We start from the raw sequence: 23,439 nt of genomic DNA on the forward strand, positions 1-23,439 counted from the left end.
GGGGGGTGGGGGTGTGTTTCTGAATAAACAATAAAAAAGGCATGTGTAGAGACTATTTGCATATGTAAGAAAGATGTTGCATGTAAAACTAACTGCATGCATTACTGTGTTGACTCATAAGCAGTGAGAAGGTGAAAGTAAGGAACAAACGTTTGACAAGACGGTATACTAAAATGCATTTTCCATGTTATGGCAAGGTCTCAGAAGTCTCTATGATAGAGACAGAAGTGTTTTAACAACCCTTTGAAAAGTATCCTCTCTGTATTTTGCTTCATAGTTTATTTTTTCCTCCTCAGGTTGAATGCGCATTTTGAGGTGAATCTTGATTGCTCAGTCTCTCGAGCAGAAATGTACTCCGAATACCTCTCTACCTGTAGTAAATTAGCTCGAGGTGGAATCCTAACATCAACTGGATTTTATAAATGTCTGCGGTAAGACAAAAATCCGTGCAACAATAAAGAAGCAATTGTATGTGCTTAATACTAAACTGTAGCTTTAGATTTCTTTAAGAAGCGGTCTACCGAGTTCAGTTTGAAAGCTACCCAGTTTTAGAATTTTAATTGAAACAAATATTTATAGAGTTTGTTTGCTTTTATTTAATTCTATTTCAGGATCTTTGGTAGGGTTCCTTCTCTGCTCATAGTCTTTTTAATTCTTTCCAAAGTAGTTTCTGGATATTGTTGTTTTCCCTTGGCTTGTGTGAGGTGCTGGCCAACCAGCTGGTAGACTTGCTAATACTCAATGATGAATACTCAGGTGCAATTGGGAACTCCTTCTGTATTACAAAGATGTAGGCAGTTAATCTGCACACAAGAGTAGTTATTTGAAACAAAAGCATTGTAAGAGGGTTGTGTTATTGTGTTTATTAACATGTATTTGTGTTATGTTTGGCAGAACTGTCTTTCCAAATCATACGGTGAAGAGAGTAGAAGATCCAAGTAACAATGGTCAAGCACATATACATGTGGTAGGAGTGAAAAGAAGAGCTATACCACTTCCCATTCAGATGTACTATCAGCAGCAACCAACTTCCTCTACCCCAGTTGTCCGGGTTGATTCTCTTCCTGACGTGTCTTCGTCTCCTTCGCCAGCAGGTTTTTAAATTAATTAAATATCAAGTATTTTGCACTGATTCTGAAATAATGATAAAAGACAAAAGCTTTTGAAAATACTTTGAAGTGTTGGAAGTCAGGGCCATGTGTTTTAATTGATTTTATTTAACAATGTTAGGAGTAATGTTGTAGTATATGCTTACATTTCACGTGTATCCCATCTTAGTATTTGATGTGTAAGCCGTAAACTTCTCAGCAGTCAAGCCCTCGTTGCTGCACCATTAATTCAGAGGCAGTTATGGCTGAGAAGAGAAACTCCTTCATACAGACTTACAAATTCAAGCCTTGGATTTTGAAAGATTTGTTATGTTAATGTGTTTTGAAATAATTTTTGCTTCCGAACTTCTACTCTGTTTATTTCAACAGGAATCCCTCATGGGCTACCAAGCGTAGGAAATCCCTATCAGAGGACCCCTATTAACCAGTCTTCAACTTTGACAGCAACACAGATGTCTTTTCCAATTCAAGGTGTTCACACTGTGGCACAGACTGTTTCTAGAATTCCGCAAAATACTTCTATTCATACACAGCAGCAACAGAATGCTCCAATGACTGTTATACAGAATAAAGGTCCAATATCCTGTGAAGTAGTGAAGGCCACAGTAATACAAAGCTCTGTTCCCCAGTCTGCAGTTCCTGTTACTATCGCTGTAGGAGGAGCACCACAAGCTTCTAATCAAAATTACAGCACTACAGGACAACAGCCGTCTGTAACTGTTGTTAGTTCTCAGACGTTGCTTCACCACCAACCTGTAATTCAACAACAGTCTCCACTGCATGCAGTGGTACCAGGACAGATACCTTCAGGCACTCCTGTTACGGTAATTCAGCAAGCTGTACCTCAGGGTCATATATTTGGCAGAGTACAAAACATACCAGCATGTAGTTCAGCAGTTTCACAGGGTCAACAGCTAATCAGCACATCATCACAACCTGGGCAGACATCTTCTCAGCAGTCCTCTGCTGGTAACCAGCAACAAGATACAGTCATCATAGCACCACAGCAGTATGTCACAACCTCTGCGTCTAACATTGTTTCTGCCACCACAGTTCAGAATTTCCAAGTAGCAGCCGGGCAGGTGGTTACAATCGCAGGTGTCCAAAACCCACCAACATCTAGGGTAGGGTTTCAGAACATTGCACCAAAGCCTCTGCCATCTCAGCAAGTCCCACCTGCTGTGGTACAGCAGCCCATGCAGCCACAGCAGCAGCCTCCACCACCGTCACAGCAAAGTGTAGTGATCGTAAGCCAGCCAGCTCAGCAAGGTCAAACGTATGCACCAGCCATTCATCAGATAGTGCTTGCTAATCCAGCTTCTATTCCTGCTGGTCAAACTGTCCAGTTGACTGGACAACCAAGCATTACTCCATCTTCTTCACCATCCCCAGGTCCGGTTACAAATAATCAAGTCCCTACTGTTATGTCATCTTCATCTACCACTCCTCAGCCACAAGGACCCCCTCCTACTGTCAGCCAGATGCTTTCTGTAAAGAGGCAGCAGCAGCAGCAGCAGCAGCATTCACCAGCATCGTCACAGCAGCAGGTACAGGTACAACAACCGATGCAAATGCAAGTTCAGTCACAACAAGCTAATACAGGAGTTGGCCAGCCTAACTCTGGTGAGTCTAGTCTGATAAAACAACTGCTTCTTCCAAAAAGAGGCCCCTCCACCCCAGGGGGGAAGCTTATACTCCCAGCTCCACAGATTCCTCCACCTAACAATGCAAGAGCTCCTAGCCCTCAGGTGGTTTATCAGATGGCCAATAACCAGGCACCAGGTTTTGGAGTGCAAGGACAGTCTCCAGCTCAGCAACTGCTAGTTGGACAGCAAAATGTTCAGCTGGTCCCAGGTGCAATCCAGCCCCAAGGGGCAGTACAAACTGTACCCATTTCTAATTTACAGATATTGCCAGGCCAGTTGATCTCAAACAGCCCAGCAACTATTTTCCAAGGGACTACTGGCAACCAGGTTACGATAACAGTTGTGCCAAATACAAGTTTTGCTACTGCAACTGTGAGTCAGGGAAATGCAACTCAAATCATTGCTCCAGCAGGAATTGCAGTGAGTGGAGCACAGACAGGAGTTGGGCTACAGGTGCAAACACTTCCAACTACTCAAGCACCTTCAGCTGGACAATCGCAGTGTATTGCTGCTCCCCCATTCAAAGGTGATAAAATAATTTGCCAAAAGGAGGAAGAAGCAAAGGAAGCAACAGGTTTACACATTCATGAACGTAAAATTGAAGTTATGGAGAATCCTTCCTGCCGAAGAGGAGCTGCAAACACCAGCAATGGGGATGCAAAAGAAAATGAAATGCAGGTGGGAAGTCTTTTAAATGGGAGAAAGTATAGTGACTCCAGTCTACCTCCTTCTAACTCAGGGAAAACTCAGAATGAGGCCAATCAGTGCTCACAAGTCAGTAATGGGCCATCATTAGAAATGGGTGAGAATGGAGCTCCTGGAAAGCAGAACTTTGAACAAATGGACACACAGGAAATTAAAAGTGATTTGAAGAAGCCCCTAGTTAATGGAATCTGTGATTTTGATAAAGGAGATGGTTCTCATTTGAGCAAAAACATTCCAAATCACAAAACTTCCAATCATGTAGGAAATGGTGAGATATCTTCAGTGGAACAACAAGGGAATTTGGATGCCACGCAGCAAGATACTGCCAAAGGTGATCAAGGGGAAAGAATTTCTAATGGGCCTGTATTAACTTTGAGTAGTTCACCTGTTGTAAGCGGTACACAGGAGGCTGCAAAACTGTTAACCCAGCAACTTAGTGGTACCAACACTGATTTACCTAATGGACCTCTAGCTTCAAGTTTGAATTCAGATGTGCCTCAGCAACGCCCAAGTGTAGTTGTCTCACCACAATCTACAGCCTCTGTTATACAGGGGCATCAAATCATAGCAGTTCCACACTCAGGACCTAGAGTGTCCCAGTCTACCCTGTCATCCGAAGTTCGGTCTACTAATGGCACAGCAGAATGCAAAACTGTAAAGAGGCCAGCAGAGGATAATGACAGGGAAACTGTTCCAGGAATTCCAAATAAAGTAGGAGTTAGAATTGTTACAATCAGTGACCCCAACAATGCTGGTTGCAGTGCAACTATGGTTGCTGTGCCAGCTGGAGCGGATCCAAGCACTGTAGCGAAAGTAGCAATAGAAAGTGCTGTTCAACAAAAGCAGCAGCATCCAACCACGTATATACAAAGCATGGTCACACAGGTATGTCGCAGCGTTCTTTTTACTTTAATTCTAACTGTGATTCTGACTAATGCTGTGAAATAACGCGGGTGAACTCTCTTTCTCTTGCATAGTATTTAAAATATTCAGAAAATGATGGTTTCTGTTCTTTCATGCACTGAAGTTCTAATAGTTTGCATACTTCCTCAATGTCAGTGACAACAGTGGAATTTAAAATAGTTTGTAGCTTGATAATACACAGTAAAGAAAGAACTTCTGCTTGCTGGTTTCTTCCTTAAAGGATTAACTGTTCTGGAAACAAGAGTGATTTGTTGCATGGTCTGGTAGAAATGCCAGTATTGTTCTGCCTTTTATTCTTGGTCATTATTGCTTATGGAGGGGTCAATGTTTTACTGCAAGTTAAACACTGCAGCTGCTTCTGGCTTGCTGAAATGAGTTGAAGTTCTTGCATTTAAAAGTGGTCTTCGAAGGCTTGCTTCCACTGCAGTCAGGACAAGTGTTGTCTTGTACATTTGTTGAAATATTTGTATTTGTTTATTACAAAATATTTGTAATGTTTACTGATAAAATAAGTATTGCTGGGGTTTTTTTCTCGGTTTGACAAACTTTGGAGAGGGCTTTTGTTCTTTTTCCTTGATCAGTGTTTTTTAACCATTTTGAAGTGGGTTATTTCCTAACACTGTACTAGAAATGAGGTTATGGCCATCATTTCTGTGAGTATTAATAAGTATAAGCAATAATATTTGAGATTATTCCAGTCTCTAGATTTCAGTTTTGTACATGAACAGAAAATCCCTCTGCAAAAAACATTCCTAACCTGGATAGGAGCAAAAAGAATAGAATAGGAGGTTTGGCAGTCACAGAGTTCTGACAGATCAGGGAGAGGAAATGAAGTTTTGAGTATACATTAATGCATTTTGACCTTGAGGTAAGACACGTCTTTTAGTTCTTCCTTGTTAGGCTGGTCAGTTGGGTTGGCTGGTTTGTTTGGTTTTGGTGAGTTAGCAGGTATAGACCTTAAAGCTAGAACTGAAAATTCTAGTGATGGCTGTGCAACTTCTTTTTCTGCGTCAAGCTTCTGCTGAAAGCTGTTTTGACTTTCCTTCATTTAGCTGTCAGACACCAGGACTAACAGTTAATAAGTTTTCTTTCTTTTTATGCTTTACTTTTTTTTAAATGCCATATCATACAGTTATGTTCTTAAAATGTCTTTGAGCTCCTTGTAAATTTTCACCCTTGGTTTTATCAGAGATCTGTATTTTTCTGATACATTATTCATCTTTGTTCTTGCTAGAAATGATTTGACCAAAATGAAAGTGTGTGTTGCAGCACAGGGACAAATCACTAGATTTTCTGTAGCATGGCTATGTTAGCTATGCCTTGCTTTTTACAGTGAGTGGTCTTCAGCTATTACACAGTTTGAATTTCTGTTACAGCTTTGCTAAGGATTTGGCTGAAATAGAAGCTGGTATGGCTATGTCTCTGGAATGGAATAAATATTACCTGTGGTTAGTTATTCCTTGGATATGTGGCTGACAAGAATTTTTAGTTGTCTCAAACAGATACTGAGCTATCAGACTTTCAGATTTTTGAGGAGAGGGGAGTAATACAGTTAACTATTTAGTTTGTATTAGGTAATGTGTATCATGGTAATAGAGGGGAGGAAAAATACTATTTTCTGTGCTGATAATTACTTTTTGTTTTTGTTTTGTTTTTTACACTGTCACTGATATCACTATCTTCAATAGTTCTTACCTTTTCCATTACCTGTACAAACAAATGCTGCCAGCTGGGTTTGCCATTCAATACAGATTTGCAGGTCAAAGTGACTCGGTTTAGTATCTGCTGCTAGGGAGGTTGGCTTATTCTTCTGTCTGCAGGATACCCTTCCTTTCTTCAGAATTACAGGAATGTGGAAGAAGAGGAGTTAATTAGTTTTGATCGTGAATGATCTAATTTGTTAGCTAATTGCCTTCACCATTAAAATAGCTATTCATGAATCATATCTATCATGATAATGCTAATTACTGACTTACAGTAGAACCCACTTTATAGTATTCTGTTCACATACAGTAAACATCATAGTTTGGCTTAAGATCTTTACCACTCCTTTAAAATTAATGTGTTGGACTGAAACAGTTCCCTCCCCCCCCCCCCACCTCTTAAGCTGCAGAACAGCTGCAGTAGCCATTGTTTTTCTGGAAAAGCAGATGTTAAGTCTTTCCAGTATTGTGTCTGCTTTTAGGAGTATCTGTAAGACATCCAGAAATACTAAGATGAACTCTGAGTTTTGGTGATAACTTCTTTTGTGGTTAGGCCCTAAATATGTCTGATTTTCCCCCTCCCATTTTGAGAGTCTTCCTTGTTTGATGAGCAGCTTCCTTGTCCCCTGACTTTTTGGAAGGCAGCAGCTCAGGAACACTTCTTCACTTGAGCATCTACATTGTTTTATCCTCTGTGTAGTACCTATGTGTACTGGCTGTCTTGCAGAAGAAATGGGAGAACATGGCTCTTTCTGCAAACAGTTAGAAATTTATTATAAATACAGTCCAGTGGAGAAAAATGGTGAAGGGCAGGGAATAAAGGGTATTAGCTATGGCAAAATTGTATAGCTGCTGAAGCTTTAAAATAATTTTTAAACTAGAGCTTGTATTTCAGAGAAGTGAGAAAGTGATAGAAGAAGAAAATTTGCAATAAAACCCAACAGGAAGGCTGGAAAAGGAGATGTAGGGGACAGAAGAGGGAGGAGAGTATGGCTTATGCAGCTACAGCATGATTAGCTGCCGTGAACTGTAGAGAGGAGAAAGGGAAGATGCTTAAACTGAAGATAAAGAAGGGCAAACAAATAGGGGAGGAAGGGAACAGCAACGTGAAAACTAAGGAAAGCAAGAAAAAGAGTGAAATATTCCTTAAGGGAATGTAAAAGTTAAGAGATACGCTTTGTGATACGAATGGTAGTTTGAAATGAGCTGGTACCATATGACTAGGGGGGGAATGTTCATTTTAATGGCCTACTAAAATAATAAAAATTATACCCTTAAGCTGTCCCACAAACAGCATGCAGTGCTATTGAAATCCAGTTAGACAAGTACAGGTATTGTCTGTGTATAACCTGAGATGATTCCATGTTAACTGTACAACTCAGCAGAACTCATTGAAACATAACTACATATACTAACTTTAAATGTTTTTCTTTTTTTTTTTTTTTTTTGCATTTTTATAAAAACTTGGGCTGTGGATGTATGGGTTATGGCAGAAGAGGAACATGTGATACAGTGCTGCAATTTTTCTTCTGTCTCCATCTATTTTGTAAGCCATGGAAGGTAGTCTAAGAGGAGACAGAATGGGCACATCTTGGCTTCATTTTCTTTTATTTTTGTGTTCCTTGTTCCTAAATTATTGCTTTCCTGATGCATTGTGCTGGACCTGTAAATGAAAAAGAGAGGAACGAGTAATTACCTACCTGTACACTTCCTTTTCTTTAATACTTTTTTTTACTCCTATTCAAATGCATCCAAAACATTTGTTGGACATAACCATGTTGGTTTGTCCCGGTTGGTGTGTGTTTTGAAGGAGGGCTCTGTTTTCATGCCATGTTCCTAGAAGTGAGCAAATCTGATCTAAGTTGCCTGATCTGGCTTTTAAAGTAAACACTTCCCTGCTCATCCTCGTCATCCCCTTATAAACAACGCACACCCGTTTCTCTTAAGGCTGCCCATTTGAAACGTGCTTGTGTGGAAATTTAGGTGGTAAAAACTATGTGAGTGTTGCCTCAACTATTTGCTCCTGCTTTCTGTTGATTGGGAAGCTGAGAATTACTGTGCACCAGAAAGCAGGTGTGTAGCTCCAGGAGGTGTAATTCATTCCTAGCCACAGAGCAAATGAGTTTCTCAGCTAGGAGTACTGAAATACAGAATCTTTGTGCTTTTATTGCTCTTCACATGTGAAACACACCATTGAAAGGAGACTTAAACTTCAGTAATACAACAAGAAGAGAACATCTATATTGGTGCCTACCCATCCACCTGACCCTTTCCTCATGCTCAAATTCTGACATACTACTTTTCAGCTTATAGATTACCTTTTTATGTACGTTCACTATCCTGAAGCTAAACATAAAATTTTGTAATACCAAACTATAAATCCTATGATACTTTAAAAATATTTTTACTGATAATTAACTGCTTATTGTTGAGTTAAATGCATTTACAGTGGGTGTGCCTATACTAATGGAGAAAAAAATACAGCCTAATGCCTTTAAACTGCACATGTCAACAGAACCCTCATCACACTGGGATGCAGTATGTTCTCTTGCTGACGGCACACTAGGCCTTTTAAATAAAATGGGCAGAGATCATGCTAAAATAGTTATCCACTAATACATAAGTGGAATGGCACCATTTGTTCTGAGAAATAGAGGTGGAGACCATTTCTGGCCCCAAGCCGTAGGGTTTCTTATTCTTGCTACAAAGGGAGCTTGTGTGCCCAGATGGAGGAGCTCTTGTGCATGAAAATAAATGAATATCTTTTGTAAACAGTCCTTTCTAGTTGATAGAAAGCTTTTAGCTTTGCTCTTGGTTTTCATGAGCATGCTGGACTTTCTCCTCTTTCTCTCTCCCTCCCCCCCGCCCAGTATTCAATCTGAAGTCATCCAGTCTACATACAGAACCTCCTGCTTATTAAAAGTAGGCTGTGGTATCTTTTCTGTAAGTAGACTGCAGAGTCACTAAGGGTTTATGTTTACATATCTTTAAGAGTTCAGTGCAAACCCTACTGAGATAGGTGATGCTGCTTAGAGGTACTTTTCAGTCCCAAGACTTGGGGAGATCTGCCTCACAAAAGTGGTGGCAGATGCAAATCCTATAATGGAGAGGTCTAATCTGATTATAAAAAAATGCCATGAAGTGCTTTCAAGTGTGCTAGCGTATGGGGTGCTTGATTTCTTGAGGAACCTGCTATCACGAAATGGTTTTGCTAGAGGAAGAAATCTTTATGCCATGGGGAATTTTTTTTTCCCCGTATTATGTCTCCCAGCAAGACTTTATTAGGAAATGTTAAATATCTGTCATAGTTGCGTATGATAAAGAAGTGAATTTTACATAGTCTTTGCATATCAGTACTGTAAACTAGGTAGCACATAGCAGGTACTTCTAGGTACATTTCTGGAAAAAAGGAGTATGACTTCTGAAAAGCAAAGACTATACCTAATTTTAGTGATGTCCCATGTATCATGCATTGCTTAATGGATACATGAAGATAGAGGAGGGGGGGGGGAAAAACCACAAAAATTACCAGTATTTCTGATCTCTGGAAGAGAGGAAAGCTTTGAGATGCTCGACCATAGAATTTACATTTCTAAAATAAAACCTAGGAAAACAAATGTAACTGCTTTATCTGTTGATTATAAAATGCAGTCAGCACAGCTGATAGGCAAGCAAGAGATTTGACTTAAAAATACATGGCAGGTGTAACCGCCTCATGCTGCAAGTTTGAGCAGAAATGCTTTGCCATACAGCAGTAATAAGAAAATTCTGAACAACAGGAATTACTTTACATATTTCAATTTATCAGCTACAGTTTTCATCACTGCAGAAAAAAAAAGGTAGAAAGAAATTGGAGGGGAAACCGAATTTAACTTTTTGTCCTGAAAATTTGTTTCCCTTTCTGTGCTCTTTTTATTTCCAGCATGTAACATTGTGTTGTATATCTCAGATTTCCTTGTTTAAAATAAAACAATTTTTTAATGAGATGGTATTAAACCCTTTGAATACCACTAGGAGAGCCTGCCAGAAAAACCCTTGAGGAAAAATTCATAATTCCAGTTTAATTGCAGGGTTTGCTTAGAATGGAGTAAATAATACATGAACCACACATTGAATGATGCGAATTAAATGAAATACTGAATTCATTCAGTAAGATCGCTCTCTTTCCAGCACATTAAATGAGACAGAAGTTCTATAGGGATAAAATGTTGCATAAAGGCCATAATAAAGTATTGATACCAGGAGGCCAAGTGAATATTGGCGAAACAAGCTGTACTGCTGACACTTGATTATTTTACTTTCAGCTTCTCTTTAAAAATGCCGTGTAAAAGGGACGTTGATCTTAAAAAGCTCTGCTTGTGTTTACCTTTTGTGAAAAGATACATTATGAAGATTCATTACCCAATCTGTAAAATAGCTTAGAGGTCTTTAGATGAAGATCATTGCTGAGTCCAAAATAATTAGCGATGACTAATGGACTTGGGAGTCCTGTATTAACGCAGATCACAGGCATCATGCAATAGTTGTGCTGTGTCCAGGAGTTGCTGAGTTTTGCCTTATTTTTATCAGGATTTAAGCTTGTATATGTGAAATGTTTTGGTTTTGATGAGGCTTTTTTGCTGTCCCTTTGGTCATGTTAGTGTTGTATGATACGTGAGTTACTAACGTGTTACCTTGAGTGACTTGTCCACAGTGCCCATAGCAGCAGGAAAGTAAGACCAGTATGCAAATGAAATGTCAGAAGTTGTGATTAACTGTTTGCTTCTTTACAGTTAAAAGTCTAAAGCTATTCTGTAACAGCTGTAAAGATGTAAACAGAGTACTGTTTGCAACAATTGAAAGCGCTTCTTTCAGAATACTCAAGCACAGACATGAAAGCAGTTTTGTTTGGTCTGTTTTTAAAGAGTGTTGCATCCTTTTCTAACGGTGAGGAAGTAAAGGATGTTAGTCTTCATTCCTAGCTAGTATTCAAAAGCTTAATAATTTATTTTTTGTTTTTATTGTATAATCTTTATAAGCCTCTTACTGGCGAGAGCCTTATAGGAAAAAAAAGAAAGAAGAAAAACAGTATTCTGACATAAATGTATGCCGAAATGGGAAGTCCAGTGTTATCTGTTAGTGAGAAGAAGAAATAACATTGATTATGTTTTAATCTCTTTTTAAGTCACTTTTAAGATCATTTTTATTTATTGTTAAAATAAATGTCTTGTTCTCCTTGCTCCCTTGCAATATTACATCTTCCTTTCTGAAATGTTTGTATTTCACTGTATATGAGTTACATGGTGTATTTAGGCATTCTAGGCATGTGGTGTTCTGTATAAAGGTACATGTGGTGGCTGGTTTTACAAGAGCTTGAACTGTATAGTTTTCCAAGTTTTATAAAGAAAGTGGTGTGTCATAGTTTGAGCCTGCTGGCCTGTGATAGTGTTTCTTCAGCAGTGTTCAGTTTGCCTTCTCTTAACTCACTCTGTAACATAGGTTGTTGTGTACTAATGTGGCAGTTCCAGAATTCCACAAGTGCAGCATATAAAACCATTTCATCAAAGAACATAAAACAATTTATTAGATGTATCAATGCTCATCTTACTTTTTTAGCAGAATTTTCTCTTACATTTACGTAGGAAAGCGAGCTACTCTGTGCTGATATTGCAGCCTCTTGCATTTGCGTGGGTTTTTTTCTCTTTCCCTAAAGAACAAATAAAGCCTTTGCAAAATAATGCTGTCCTTTGCTCCACTAGTGCCCTTGAGCAATTCCTTTGCAGTCATCATTCTGAATTTGAATTTGGCCATGAGGGTTATGAATTCTAGAAGCTTCTGCATAAATACTGTGGTGTAATAGTTGTATGTCCCTTGTGTTACTTTGTCTATTAATGCTTTTTCAGAGTTCAAAGTGTTAAAATCTGAAAACTTGTGGTGGATTAAAGTGTAAAATGAAAGACCTTTGAACAACAGTAAAATTGTATGTCAAGTCTTGAAATAAGCCCTGTTTAAAACTGTGTTTTAACTTTTTCTACAGAGCACACCTGCAACGTCGATACCAACAGTGCAAGTACAGGGCCAGCAGATCAATTTGCAGCCGCCTTCATACACTGCAGCAAGTCAGCATGCAGAGCAAATGAAAAAACCTGGACAGAACTTCATGTGTCTGTGGCAATCTTGTAAAAAGTAAATGACTCCTTTATTTAACTACCTTTTACTAATATGTAACAGATGCATGTATATAGAAGGTGTTTCTACAAGTTCTGTCCATTCTGTTTCTTTAAGTTACCTTATACGTTGCCAGTGGGGAGAAGAAAGTGAAAAGTTAAGGAAGCCAAAGCTGAGATGGGGGATTGCAAGACATGTAACTGTTCTCAGTTATACCTCAGAGCATAAAAGGAGTATTATGTGGCTTTCTTGTAACAGATTGATTCTTCAGTAATAAACAAAATACAGTCATGTAGTTAAGTTTTTTTTTTAAAATCTAGCTCCGAAGCTTGTTCTCTGTGTTGCAAATATGAAAATAGTTCCTGTACTCCAGTTACAAATCGTGTCTTGACATTTTCTTATTTTCAGCTTTTAGTCTTTCTTGTGTTTCCAGTTTTGCAAGGGCAGGGTGTTGCACTTCTATGTCCTGGTTGAAGTCTTATTTAGATTATGACTAATTTCAGTAATTATGATACCATTTGTGTGCCACAGGACTCCATTGACATGAAAGGAAATTAAAAGGAGCTTAGCCTTAAGACTAGGCAGCAGTGATTAGACTTTTTTGATTTGTTATTGATGTCTTTCACAGAGAAGAGCAAGCTATCAGACTTTCAGTTGTAGGCTGATGAAAACATTATACTACCCTTATTACCAATATGTGTATTTTGACCCTGATTTTTGAGATAACAGGTTTTTGAATGTGTTTAGTTTTCACCTTAGAGAAGTGTCACCTACCAAAGAAACAAAAAACACTTCTATGTAAAAAAATACATGTAAAGCTTTACTTACTTTTAACTTTATTCCTTTACTACTGATAAATTTAACTGTAGAGCCATACTCTACTGGCTGCATAATAGATGCATGAACACCTGTGTTGGTGCAAGAGTGGGTTGTACTGAGGTGGAAAAGAAAAGCTGGGGAGGTTTGTAGCAGAAGCCTCACCAATTTATACAATCTTGAAGATGGGGAGTTGAAACTTGATGATCTTAAGGTCCTTTCCAACCCTAACTATTCTACGGTTCTATAACTAGTTTTGAAGCATAACTTAGTTCCCAGATTTCTTCTGTGTCTGAAGTTGTGTAGAGCTGAGGTAAATAAGCTCATGTGAATAACCATGGAACAAGCCAATATCACATGTGAACTACTGTGTAAATATGTGCAGACAAAATTTGGGCAGGAGGAGGAGCCATGCAGTTACAATTACCTTATATTAGTGTTTTTGTAAATTTGTCCTAAAATATTATTTCAGTAATTTTTCCTGAGACTATGGGATTATGTGGCCCTTATTTTACAAGTTGATCTCTACATTTCGCTTCAAAGATAATGTATTATTTCTCGTGGTTTAGTTTCTCCTGTTGACTTCTTGTACTGGTTTTTGTTCACGGTTAAGTTTCATTATTTTCAAAAGGCTTCAGAGATTTTTGCATTGATAGAATTTGCTCCATGTGACACACTGTTCTTATGCTGTCTCTCACTTCTAAAGTGTTTATTTCAGTCCCAGCCTTAAAATGGCTTAGATAAACATTACACTCAGCATTCTCTGAGGTGAACACCAAAATGTAAAGTTATCATCTTCCTCAAGTGTATGTTCTTTATTTGTATTCCTTGAGCAGCCTGATTAAAAAAACAGAAATGTCAAATCTCCTGTAGGCTTCCTACTTCTAACAGACATAAAGAAAAATCTGGAATTGCGGCCTCTTACCGTAACTGTTTTATTTACAGCTCTCTGTCTTGGCTGTTTTCACCGAGTTGTTTAAGCAGGAAACAAGAAGATTTTTTGGAGTGGGCCATTAGTCTATGTGAACTTCATATCCACTACTTGGTTTCATTCATGATTGCGTAGCAATTTTTTTCCCTAGGTATTAAGCAGGCAGATTCATTGTAGTAGAATGATAGAACAGCGTATTTTTCATGGTGCTTACAATTAACTGGAATGATATGACAGGAGGCAAATTTGATACAGTATTTGCACCTGTTTCTCTAAGCATATTCTTTAGTTTAATTCTCACAATACATTAGCATTGAGTTTCCCTTCCAAGATATATTATAGAAGGCAGTGAAGGCCTTCAAAAACATTTTATTGAGAATCAAAACAAATATGAATAAATGTTTCTTTTCCTACCCACTAACTTGACTTCTGTGATCAGCAATATTCCAGTGGCATGGGTGTGGGTTCTGCTGTTTGGTTTCTTAAAAATGAATTAGAAGACATTATACCAAGATTTTTAAATTATACTACAGATTTAATAGTGTCTGAAGACCACAACCAGATCAAGCCCAGTTATGCAAATAGTTGCTGTCCTGGGTTCAGCAGTAGCAGTCATTTTTCTTCTTAGTAGCTGGTGCAGTGCTGTGTTTTTGACTTTCAGCCTGGGAACAGCTCTGATAACACCAGTGGTTTTAGTTGTTACTCAGTAATGTTTACTCTGACCAAGGACTTTCTGAGTCTCATGCTCTGCCAGGGAGGAAGGGAAGCAGGAGGAAGCAGAGACGGGACACCTGACCCAAACTAACCAAAGAGGTATTCCATACCACAGCACGGCATGCTCAGTATATAAACTGGGGGCAGTTAACCCGGAAGGTCTAGATCACTGCTCGTTCGGGCTGGGTATCAGTCAGTGGGTAGTGAGTGGTTGTATTCTCTTCCCTCGTTATTTCCCTTATCATTATTATTATAGGTGGTAGCAGTAGTCGTTTGTGTTATACCTGAGTTACTGGGCTGTTCTTATCTGAACCTGTGGGAGTTGCATTCTTTTGATTCTTCTCCCAATCCCTCTGGGAGTGGGGGGAGAAATAAGGGGGGGAGTGAGCGAGCAGCTGTGTGGTTATGAGTTACCAGCTGGACTTAAACCAGGACAGTTGTAATGATTGGCTGCTTGCAGATGAATTCAGATAAGACTCTTAAGAGGTGTTAGCACACTGCTTTGCATTGAGGATATAACAGAAAGTAGATGTTTGCCTTTGAAGTTCCTCTGTCTGCAAGTACTGCTAATTGTATTCAGCTTAAATTAAAAGCTGCTATTTGGTTTCACAGGTAGGCAGGAGACGTCTGCTCTTGAGTTGCTTTGTATTTAAAAAGTATATTGGAAATGCTGTTGAATCTCCACTGCCTGTCAAGCCAGCTATTAGTTTAATATTCTGTTCAGTAGCTGAACAGAATGGTGGACAAATTAAGTGGGAAATGAGTCAACTGACCATATTCTCATGTATTCTCAGTACTTTTTTTTTTTTTGTTACTATGTTCAGGTATTTCTTTAAGGAAAACTTTTTTTTTTTTTGCAAAGTGGTAGTAAATTTGAGTCTTCTTAGATCAGTGACTGAAGTATAACACTGAATGTATTATACAGTGAATGAACTGACACAGCTTAAATAGCTTTGTTTTTTTCTTAAAGCTTTGCCATGTTGAATACAATGTTTAAACAACATTTTGGGTTTCACTAATGCCATGAAATTTGCTTCATCCATGCCAGGATTTATTCATATTCGTGCCAGACATAAGTTTACGTATTGACTTCCCCTTAATTGTGGGAAGACATCTTGCTATCCTCTGAAACATCAACTTTTGCTGTTGAGTCAATGTAGATGTAAAACATTTTATTTTCATTTTCTACTATGGGCTGTCTGGAGCAACAGCAAGAGCTGGGTATTTCTCCTCAGCTTCCCTTCCCAGTAAGAGCTGACTGGCATGGGAAAGGTGAATGCTTTTTTTAGAGAGTAGTAGCCTATGCAGAAGGTAGTTGCTGTGTTGCAGGTGGTTCTAGCAGTAGGATTCCACTTATACCAGAGACTTGTCTCTGGGTGATATTAGCTCTTTGACACCTTTATAGGGTTCAGATAACAGTATCTACACTTAGGCCTACGTATCAGTTTCAAGTATGTTTGCATAATGGACGCTATTGAAATGAGCAATAGGATGTGGAAAGAGGTGGCTTGATCAAAGCACCTACTGATCTGCTATTCATATGCTGAGAGTTCGGACTTGATCTTGTCCGTAAGTGACTCCTGTGAGTTAAAAATGTTAGTCCATCCTTGGCTGCTTGTTGTAACTGTCTGATTGGAGGTCATTCCCCTCTTGGCACTGGTCAGGCCAGTGAGTTCAGTCAAACATCTTAATGCAAATACTTTTCTTGTTAACTGAAACTAAAATACTGGCATGTGACCCCAAGTGACTGAGGTGGGTGCATGTGCATGTGTTTCCTCTTCAGTAAGACTGCTGCACTAGTGGCATCTGTCCAGGAAGTGTGTGAAGACAGCTGGTGATAGTGACTTCCCAAATGGCAGCAACTGGGTTTCTAGACCTTTTCTCTCCAAGCCTTAAGTGGGTGTTGATGAGCGGGGTTAGTTGTATTGAAACAAGCTGTAAGCAGCTAAGTCTTTTGGCCATTTTTTCTCTCTTGAAGCAAAAGATGTAATTCGTAACACTTAACACCTTAAAATATTATCTAGACTAAAAAAAAACCAAACCACTTTTGAGTCACTTCCTATTTTCAGTTACTTTTTTTTTTAATACAATGATTCTCTGTTACCATTTGATATACATTACAATAACGATTCTTTTGTCTATTTGACAATTTGAAAACACAGATCTAAGAACTGTTGATTCACCAGTATTTTGGGGTAGTGTTCACAGTGTGTTGTAACTCTTCTGCCACTTTGAAATGGAAGAAAATCCTTATCAGGATGAACTCAACTGCAAGGTGTTTTATGCCTCTGCTTTCACCAAATAGAATACATGAAATACACTGTTCTGTTACAGGACCAGGCTTAGGGCAACTTCATCTTTTCTCCATCATTCCCCATTGCAAAGAGTGGGTCGGTAGGAATTAATGTGCATTATTCTGTTGGTAGCTCACTAGTAATACATGTACATGGTTTTTCCTTCTAAAAGTTTATGACTTTTTATCAGTGCCTATCTCATTTCTGAAAATAAACCCCATTAGCCAATATGGGTTTGTTTGTGATATTTGCACTTTATCATTAACTGTAAAAAAAAGCTTAAATTCACCTCCCCCCCCCCCCCCTTTTTTTTTGTAGGTGGTTTCAGACACCATCACAGGTTTTCTATCACGCAGCAACTGAACATGGAGGAAAAGATGTCTACCCAGGGCAGTGCTTATGGGAGGGATGTGAACCTTTCCAGCGGCAGAGGTTTTCCTTTATTACCCATTTACAGGTGCAGATTTATTTTACATGTTACTTCAGAAAACAGTAGGAATTTCATGGTAAATTTCCACTCACATTTCTCACTGTCTTTTCTTTAAGCAGGATAAGCACTGTTCCAGAGATGCTTTGCTTGCAGGATTAAAGCAAGATGAACATGGACAAGCAGGAAATCAGAAGCCTTCTAATAAGTAAGAGACCTGAGCTTCATTAGCAATAGAGAAAATAAGAAAATTAGAAATTATCAGAAGAATTTATGTATTTATAACTTGGCTTATCGGGTGAAAATCTTGTTATGTAGAGTCTATAGCCGTAATCCCATTTGAGGTGCGTTACAGTAAGACAAAATGGGCAAAGAAGCGAAAAGATTGTGGTACGGGAGGTGTTGTTGCAGTTATCGTAAAAAAACAGGTAATTTATTAAGGTATATGGTCAGTACTCTTTGAATATTGTTCTCAACATTTTATTCTGATTTTTTTCCCAGCTGTAGAGCTGTTTGTAACTTTTAATACAACAGGAAAATGCATGTAATCTAAGTGGAAAGTTACTTGTTCTATACAGTTCAGCGTTTTCATCAGCTGAGATGGATTGTCTTGTAACTTGCTGTGCTCCTTCCAGTTTTGTGGTCTAAATTTGGGCTAATTTGGTCCAGGGACTCTTGTAATATACTTTCATTTAAACAAGCAAGCAAGATAAATACCAACTCCTTTGAGTCCTCTAGTTTTGTGCTGCTACCTGGAGTCTGTTTTGGCTCTTTTCTTTCCCAAAATTATTTCAAGCATCTGGAATTAATATTGGAGAGCGCAATCCTATTACTGTGGGGTTGTGGGGATGGTTATGTTAATATTGGAGTTATTCAGAGTTCACGTAATTGTGCGAGTGTATTAAGACAAGGTCTTTGTTAGTAAGCAACTGGAATCTTTTAGTTGCAAGCTAAATATGTAATTACATGGTCCCAGGCAGATTTTTGCAGTCTGTTCTGCGGCTTCTTAAATTGCTACCAAGCTGCTGGAGGCAGCAGAGGAAGTTGAGTATGAAAGTTGATAAATTTAGTTTGGGAGTCCTTTTACTTTTTTAAATATAAACAAACTTCTTAACACGGACTTATGATTGCTTTATGGTGCCTTGTTTCATTACACTGAACAACGTTCACACCTCTGAAAACCACAAAATGAAGAATTATGTTAATGTAGTCTTAAATACTTTGTAAATGGGAAGTGTAGGGCTGATGCCATCTACTAGCATGGTGTGATCTTAACTCTGCCTTATCAGAAACAGTCTGTCATACAGGTAACAACACATCCAGTAGCTACGTGTCCTCACAGGCTTCTTTAAAATTGATGCAGGCACTCATATGAGGAAAAGACATTCATACATCCCCTCTTCTGAGGCAGTATGCACTAGTTAAGTGGGATTTGGAAGTAGAAATTTATATTCATAACCAGCTCCTGCTCAAATACTGAGACTGCAATAGCATAAGATACCAAGAATGTGATTTCAGAATGTAAGTTGAAATAAGAGCGTTCACTACTCTAAGTAGGATGCTTTGAATCTCCCTGCCATCCCTTGTTCCTTCTCATGGCTATGTACTGCTTACAGCGAGGGAACTAGCTTTAGTTTTTTGTCTGATTGCATGGTAAATCAATTCTAGGTTTAGAAAAACCTAATTAATTTTAAAAGTGGATTTTTCAGATGAGTAGAATACAGCTGGCTTACAGTCAGTGGAACACCAGTACAGGAGGTGGGCTGGGACAGAAGAAAGGGATGAGACCTTTCTTTGTTAGCACTCACAACAGTTAATACACTCATTTTATATGAAATCGTGAAGATTCGCTGTCCGTTACTTTTACTGTCTTCCCTCATGTCTTCATTAGTTGTCTTTTACCAAAGAAGAAATCAATAAACAGGATTTCAACTAAATGTAATGTGTAACCCATATAAACTTACAGAGCTGCTACAGTGTTATGTTCACACAACTGATAAGAGCATCTAGCTACATGAGGAGGACAAGGATTGATAATTTGCTTTCTGGAATCAGTGGCCTGTCAAATGAAACCTTAAGCTTGCTCCAGCCGGTCCCCTTAAGTTGGCTTACATGGTCATGTTGGAAAGCTGACTGCCAAGTTTTTGGCTTAATTTACTTTTTGTTGAGTCCTAGAAACTTGTCAGATATATCAGCATACACTGATAATCTGTGTGACTGAATTCTTCCATGGAGCTGAAACAGCTTAAAAACCTGGTGCTGAGGTGAAGTATGTGTAAGTCATCGACTTTTAGGCATTAATTAGGCCAACTTTCTTCACTTAATCCATCACTGTCCAGTAAAACTACACCTACATCCGGGAGGGCAGATAGAGTGTTACTGGTGCTGGAAGTAAAGTCTGGAGCACAGTGTAAGGGCCCATTCTTCTAGTCATAGTTTCTGTCTATCATGACACTATATGTACTTGAAAAAATCTGTAATGGCTTTTGCTAGAACCAAGCTAGAAGTTAAGATGTATTACAGAGTTGGTTGTAGACCTTAATTCTGTATCTCTTTGCTTTTACGGTTGTATTGTTTTAGCTCTTCTGGTTTTCAGAGGTAGCTGAATATTGAGTTCTGGAAGGTCAGGTAGCACTAACAGTTTATGTTGACTGTAGCTGTGTGCATTTGAATCTTTTTGGATTCATATTAGGTTTTTTTCCTTGTTGTCCCTGAAGCAAAGGCTGTAGCATGAGCTACCAGAAATATTTTTCATGCACCGTGGGAGTGGGAGGAGAGATAACTTTAAATCACAAGATGAATGGTATGGTTTGAGGTTAAGGAAAATATTATTAAAATGAATTCAAGAATCTAGATGTTTCTTGAGAGATACTTGCTCACAGACACAAGTCAGTCTGCTGGATGAATCAGGAGCTTTTTTATCAACTTCTTTTTTTCCAAAATCAGAAGAGAAGACAGTTTTTTACTGTCTTCATAATATATTAGGAATACATTCCTAATTTATTGCAGCTGTCCCTTTTTCAATATTTCTAGAATTAGAATCATACAGTCATAGAATAGTTAGGGTTGGAAAGGACCTTAAGATCATCTAGTTCCAAGCCCCCTGCCATGGGCAGGGTCACCTCACACTAAACCATCTCACCCAAGGCTCTGTCCGACCTGGCCTTGAACATCGCCAGGGATGGAGCATTCAAAACCTTCCTGGGCAACCCATTCCAGTGCCTCACCACCCTAACAGGAAAGAACTTCTTCCTTACATCCAATCTAAACTTCCCCTGTTTCAGTTTTAACCCATTACCCCTTGTCCTGTCACTACAGTCCCTAATGAAGAGTCCATCCTCAGCGTCCCTATAGACCCCTTCAGATACTGGAAGGCTGCTATGAGGTCTCCACGCAGCCTTCTCTTCTCCAGGCTAAACAGCCCCAACTTTCTCAGCCTATCTTCATATGGGAGGTGCTCCAGTCTCCTGATCATCCTCATGGCTCTCCTCTGGACTTGTTCCAACAGTTCCATGTGCTTTTTATGCTGAGGACACCAGAACTGCACACAATACTCCCAAGTGAAGTCTCACGAATTAAGGCAGTGTTACTTCAGTTTTCTGGAATGTAGCATGGAAGCTGTTGAAGAGAGGCATTGGGAACAGCCTCCATTGATGAATCCTTGTCCTTCTCAATACAAGGAAAAAAAACTGTTCCAGAAATTAAAAGTGAAGATTGTAATTCCTTTACTGTTGTATTCAGTCTCCTATAAACGTGTCATTGCCCATCAGTTTCATAATTCAGCCTCTGCCCTTCTCCATTTCCTTCACAAAGGTTTTCAAACTCTTAGTTCCATTCAGAGAAGGATGACAGTGTGAGCAACATTTTTAAAGAGAAGTCTGATACTTCTTAATTTTCTGTTTTGTGGTTTAAAGCTGCTCATATGAACCAATTTTCTAACTTTTAGCTAGGTTTCCTTGTTAGAATTTCAATTTCTGAAGAAAGTCTCTCTGAATAAAGGATTCATGTTTTATTCTCTAGAATGTTCACTTACAGTGAAAGATGCCTAAATAATACTCTTACAGGCTAACTTTAAAAACTAAACATACACATTTGATTCATACCTTTGCACATGAGCACTGCTTGCACTTAATCAGGTTCTACTAAGGTATTAAAAGGTTTCATAATAATATTGTTCAGTTTGTTGAAGTGTGGTGATGTTTTTCACCATTGATACTGCAAAACTTCCCTTTGGGATGTCATTATGGGTCTTACTTAAGTGAAGTTGAATATTTATGCATTCTAAATTGGAGTTGTGTGAGTAATTTAAAAGATTTAGGTTAAATAAAGCTTTGACTTCAGTATTAATACTGAAAATGGAGAATTTGCTTCTGCTATATTTATTTGTACCAGCTTTATAAAATACCCTGATTGATTTATTAATCTCAGTCTGAAAGCTGCAGTAACAGGTAATTGGTTTTACAAATGTTTGATCTGTTTTAACAATTAAATGGTTTATGTCTTAGATCATAACTTAAATCATGTTCTTATATCACTCCTCACTAACCACAGTTAATGTGTATTTTATATTGTCTTGGTGTCTAATGGTCCCAGTGAGCTGTGTCAGGTTTTGAACTGCAATATTTTAAGGGCATTCTCTGGCCAAATCTCAGATGACATTTGCATAGCTGTTATCCCAGTTCCTGTTAAAGCGTTTCTGATAAAACATTCCTTTAAATCGGTACCCTGCAGGAAGTGGCTGTGTCATTAGTACACTATATTACTTTCACATTGCAAATGTCATGGGTGATGAGCAGTACTTCAAGAAAAGTGTGTCTTCACATAAAATAAAGCCCATGACTCTTCTGAATGCTTTGCAGTAAGATTTGTCTCTGCGGAAACAAAAGGCAAATCACATATCATCACCCAGTATTAGTGGATCTTTGTGTCTCTGTTCAGATGGGTTACAAAATCGTAAAATAACATTTCAGTTGTTAATCTCCTCAAAAGTGGTGCAAAGCTTATTTTTATGAATTCTTTCCTTACTAATGTAGGCAGCCAGCTGCAGGGGGCACTGCCTCTACTCCCAGAGCACAGAAGGCCATTGTGAATCATCCGAGTGCTGCCCTAATGGCATTAAGGAGGGGATCAAGAAACCTTGTCTTCAGAGATTTCACAGTTAGTATTGCTTGACTTAAGTATTAGGTATTAATTGCGGCCTGCGACTACAGGGGTTTTACTTCTTTTCTTCTCTTTAATTTTGCAGGATGAGAAAGAGGGACCAATAACTAAACACATCCGATTAACAGCTGCCTTAATATTAAAAAATATTGGTAAATACTCAGAATGTGGTCGCAGGTAAGCATTGCATGATTCTTCTAATACCAGTGGGTAGTGTTGTCCCTGTTAAGGACTAGACAATAGGCAGGTGTTAGTTAGCCTTTAGAAACACCAATACGTATATTGACAGTACAGTTTCTGTATCAGTTCTGCACTGTTTAGTTCCCCACACAAGTTCTCAGCATTACCTTACCTAAGACAGTATTTGTGATCCAGACTTTTGGAATGTGTCTGGTAAATTCGACAGGTTAAATTTTTGGAGGCAGATGAGAGAAACCTTTGCTGCAGGTCTGTTCTTTTTCTTCCTGAAGGCAGTAGTGCAAGACTCTGAAAATTAATTCTTCTGTAAGCAACTTCCCACTTAACCTCAACTTGAGAAAGGGGAGCATGAGCTCTCACAAACACATTAATAAGTTGTGGAGTCACACACAGTTGCATTCCATACTTCCTGCCTCTCTGTTGCTTTCCTGTCCATACTTGAGTTAACTCTAATAAATGAGACTCTCTCAGCTTTCCTCTCCCTTGTAGAAGATCCTTCAGTAAGTAAATAGACCAATACTGACGTGGTGCTAAGTAGGAAATGTTCTTTATGATGTAAAAGGAGTAGTAGTTACTCACTGTGCCAGTAATCGCTCTGCATGCTGCTTCTGTTTTTTTCCAAGAGCTTACAAGCTGAGTGTTTTTTTTTGGTTTTGTTTTGCTTT

The 23,439-nt window shown here is 38.7% G+C and overlaps 1 protein-coding gene across 2 annotated transcripts in view; it reads left to right on the forward strand.

The window, feature by feature from the left end:
• Positions 1–23,439, forward strand: part of ARID2 (AT-rich interaction domain 2) — a 106,112-nt gene that overhangs the window by 79,391 nt on the left and 3,282 nt on the right. For both annotated transcript variants that reach the window (XM_061467800.1, XM_061467799.1), the window contains 8 exons: positions 297–431; positions 895–1,094; positions 1,479–4,345; positions 12,104–12,252; positions 17,308–17,446; positions 17,539–17,624; positions 22,450–22,573; positions 22,662–22,753. In XM_061467800.1, coding sequence (XP_061323784.1) covers positions 297–431; positions 895–1,094; positions 1,479–4,345; positions 12,104–12,252; positions 17,308–17,446; positions 17,539–17,624; positions 22,450–22,573; positions 22,662–22,753 — 3,792 coding nt within the window. The remainder of the gene's footprint in view (positions 1–296; positions 432–894; positions 1,095–1,478; positions 4,346–12,103; positions 12,253–17,307; positions 17,447–17,538; positions 17,625–22,449; positions 22,574–22,661; positions 22,754–23,439) is intronic.

Source organism: Pezoporus flaviventris, unplaced genomic scaffold (assembly GCF_033815535.1).
Source record: "Pezoporus flaviventris isolate CSIRO_AGI_PZ_B2104156 unplaced genomic scaffold, CSIRO_AGI_Pfla_v1 ptg000045l, whole genome shotgun sequence".
Classification (NCBI taxonomy): domain Eukaryota; kingdom Metazoa; phylum Chordata; class Aves; order Psittaciformes; family Psittacidae; genus Pezoporus; species Pezoporus flaviventris.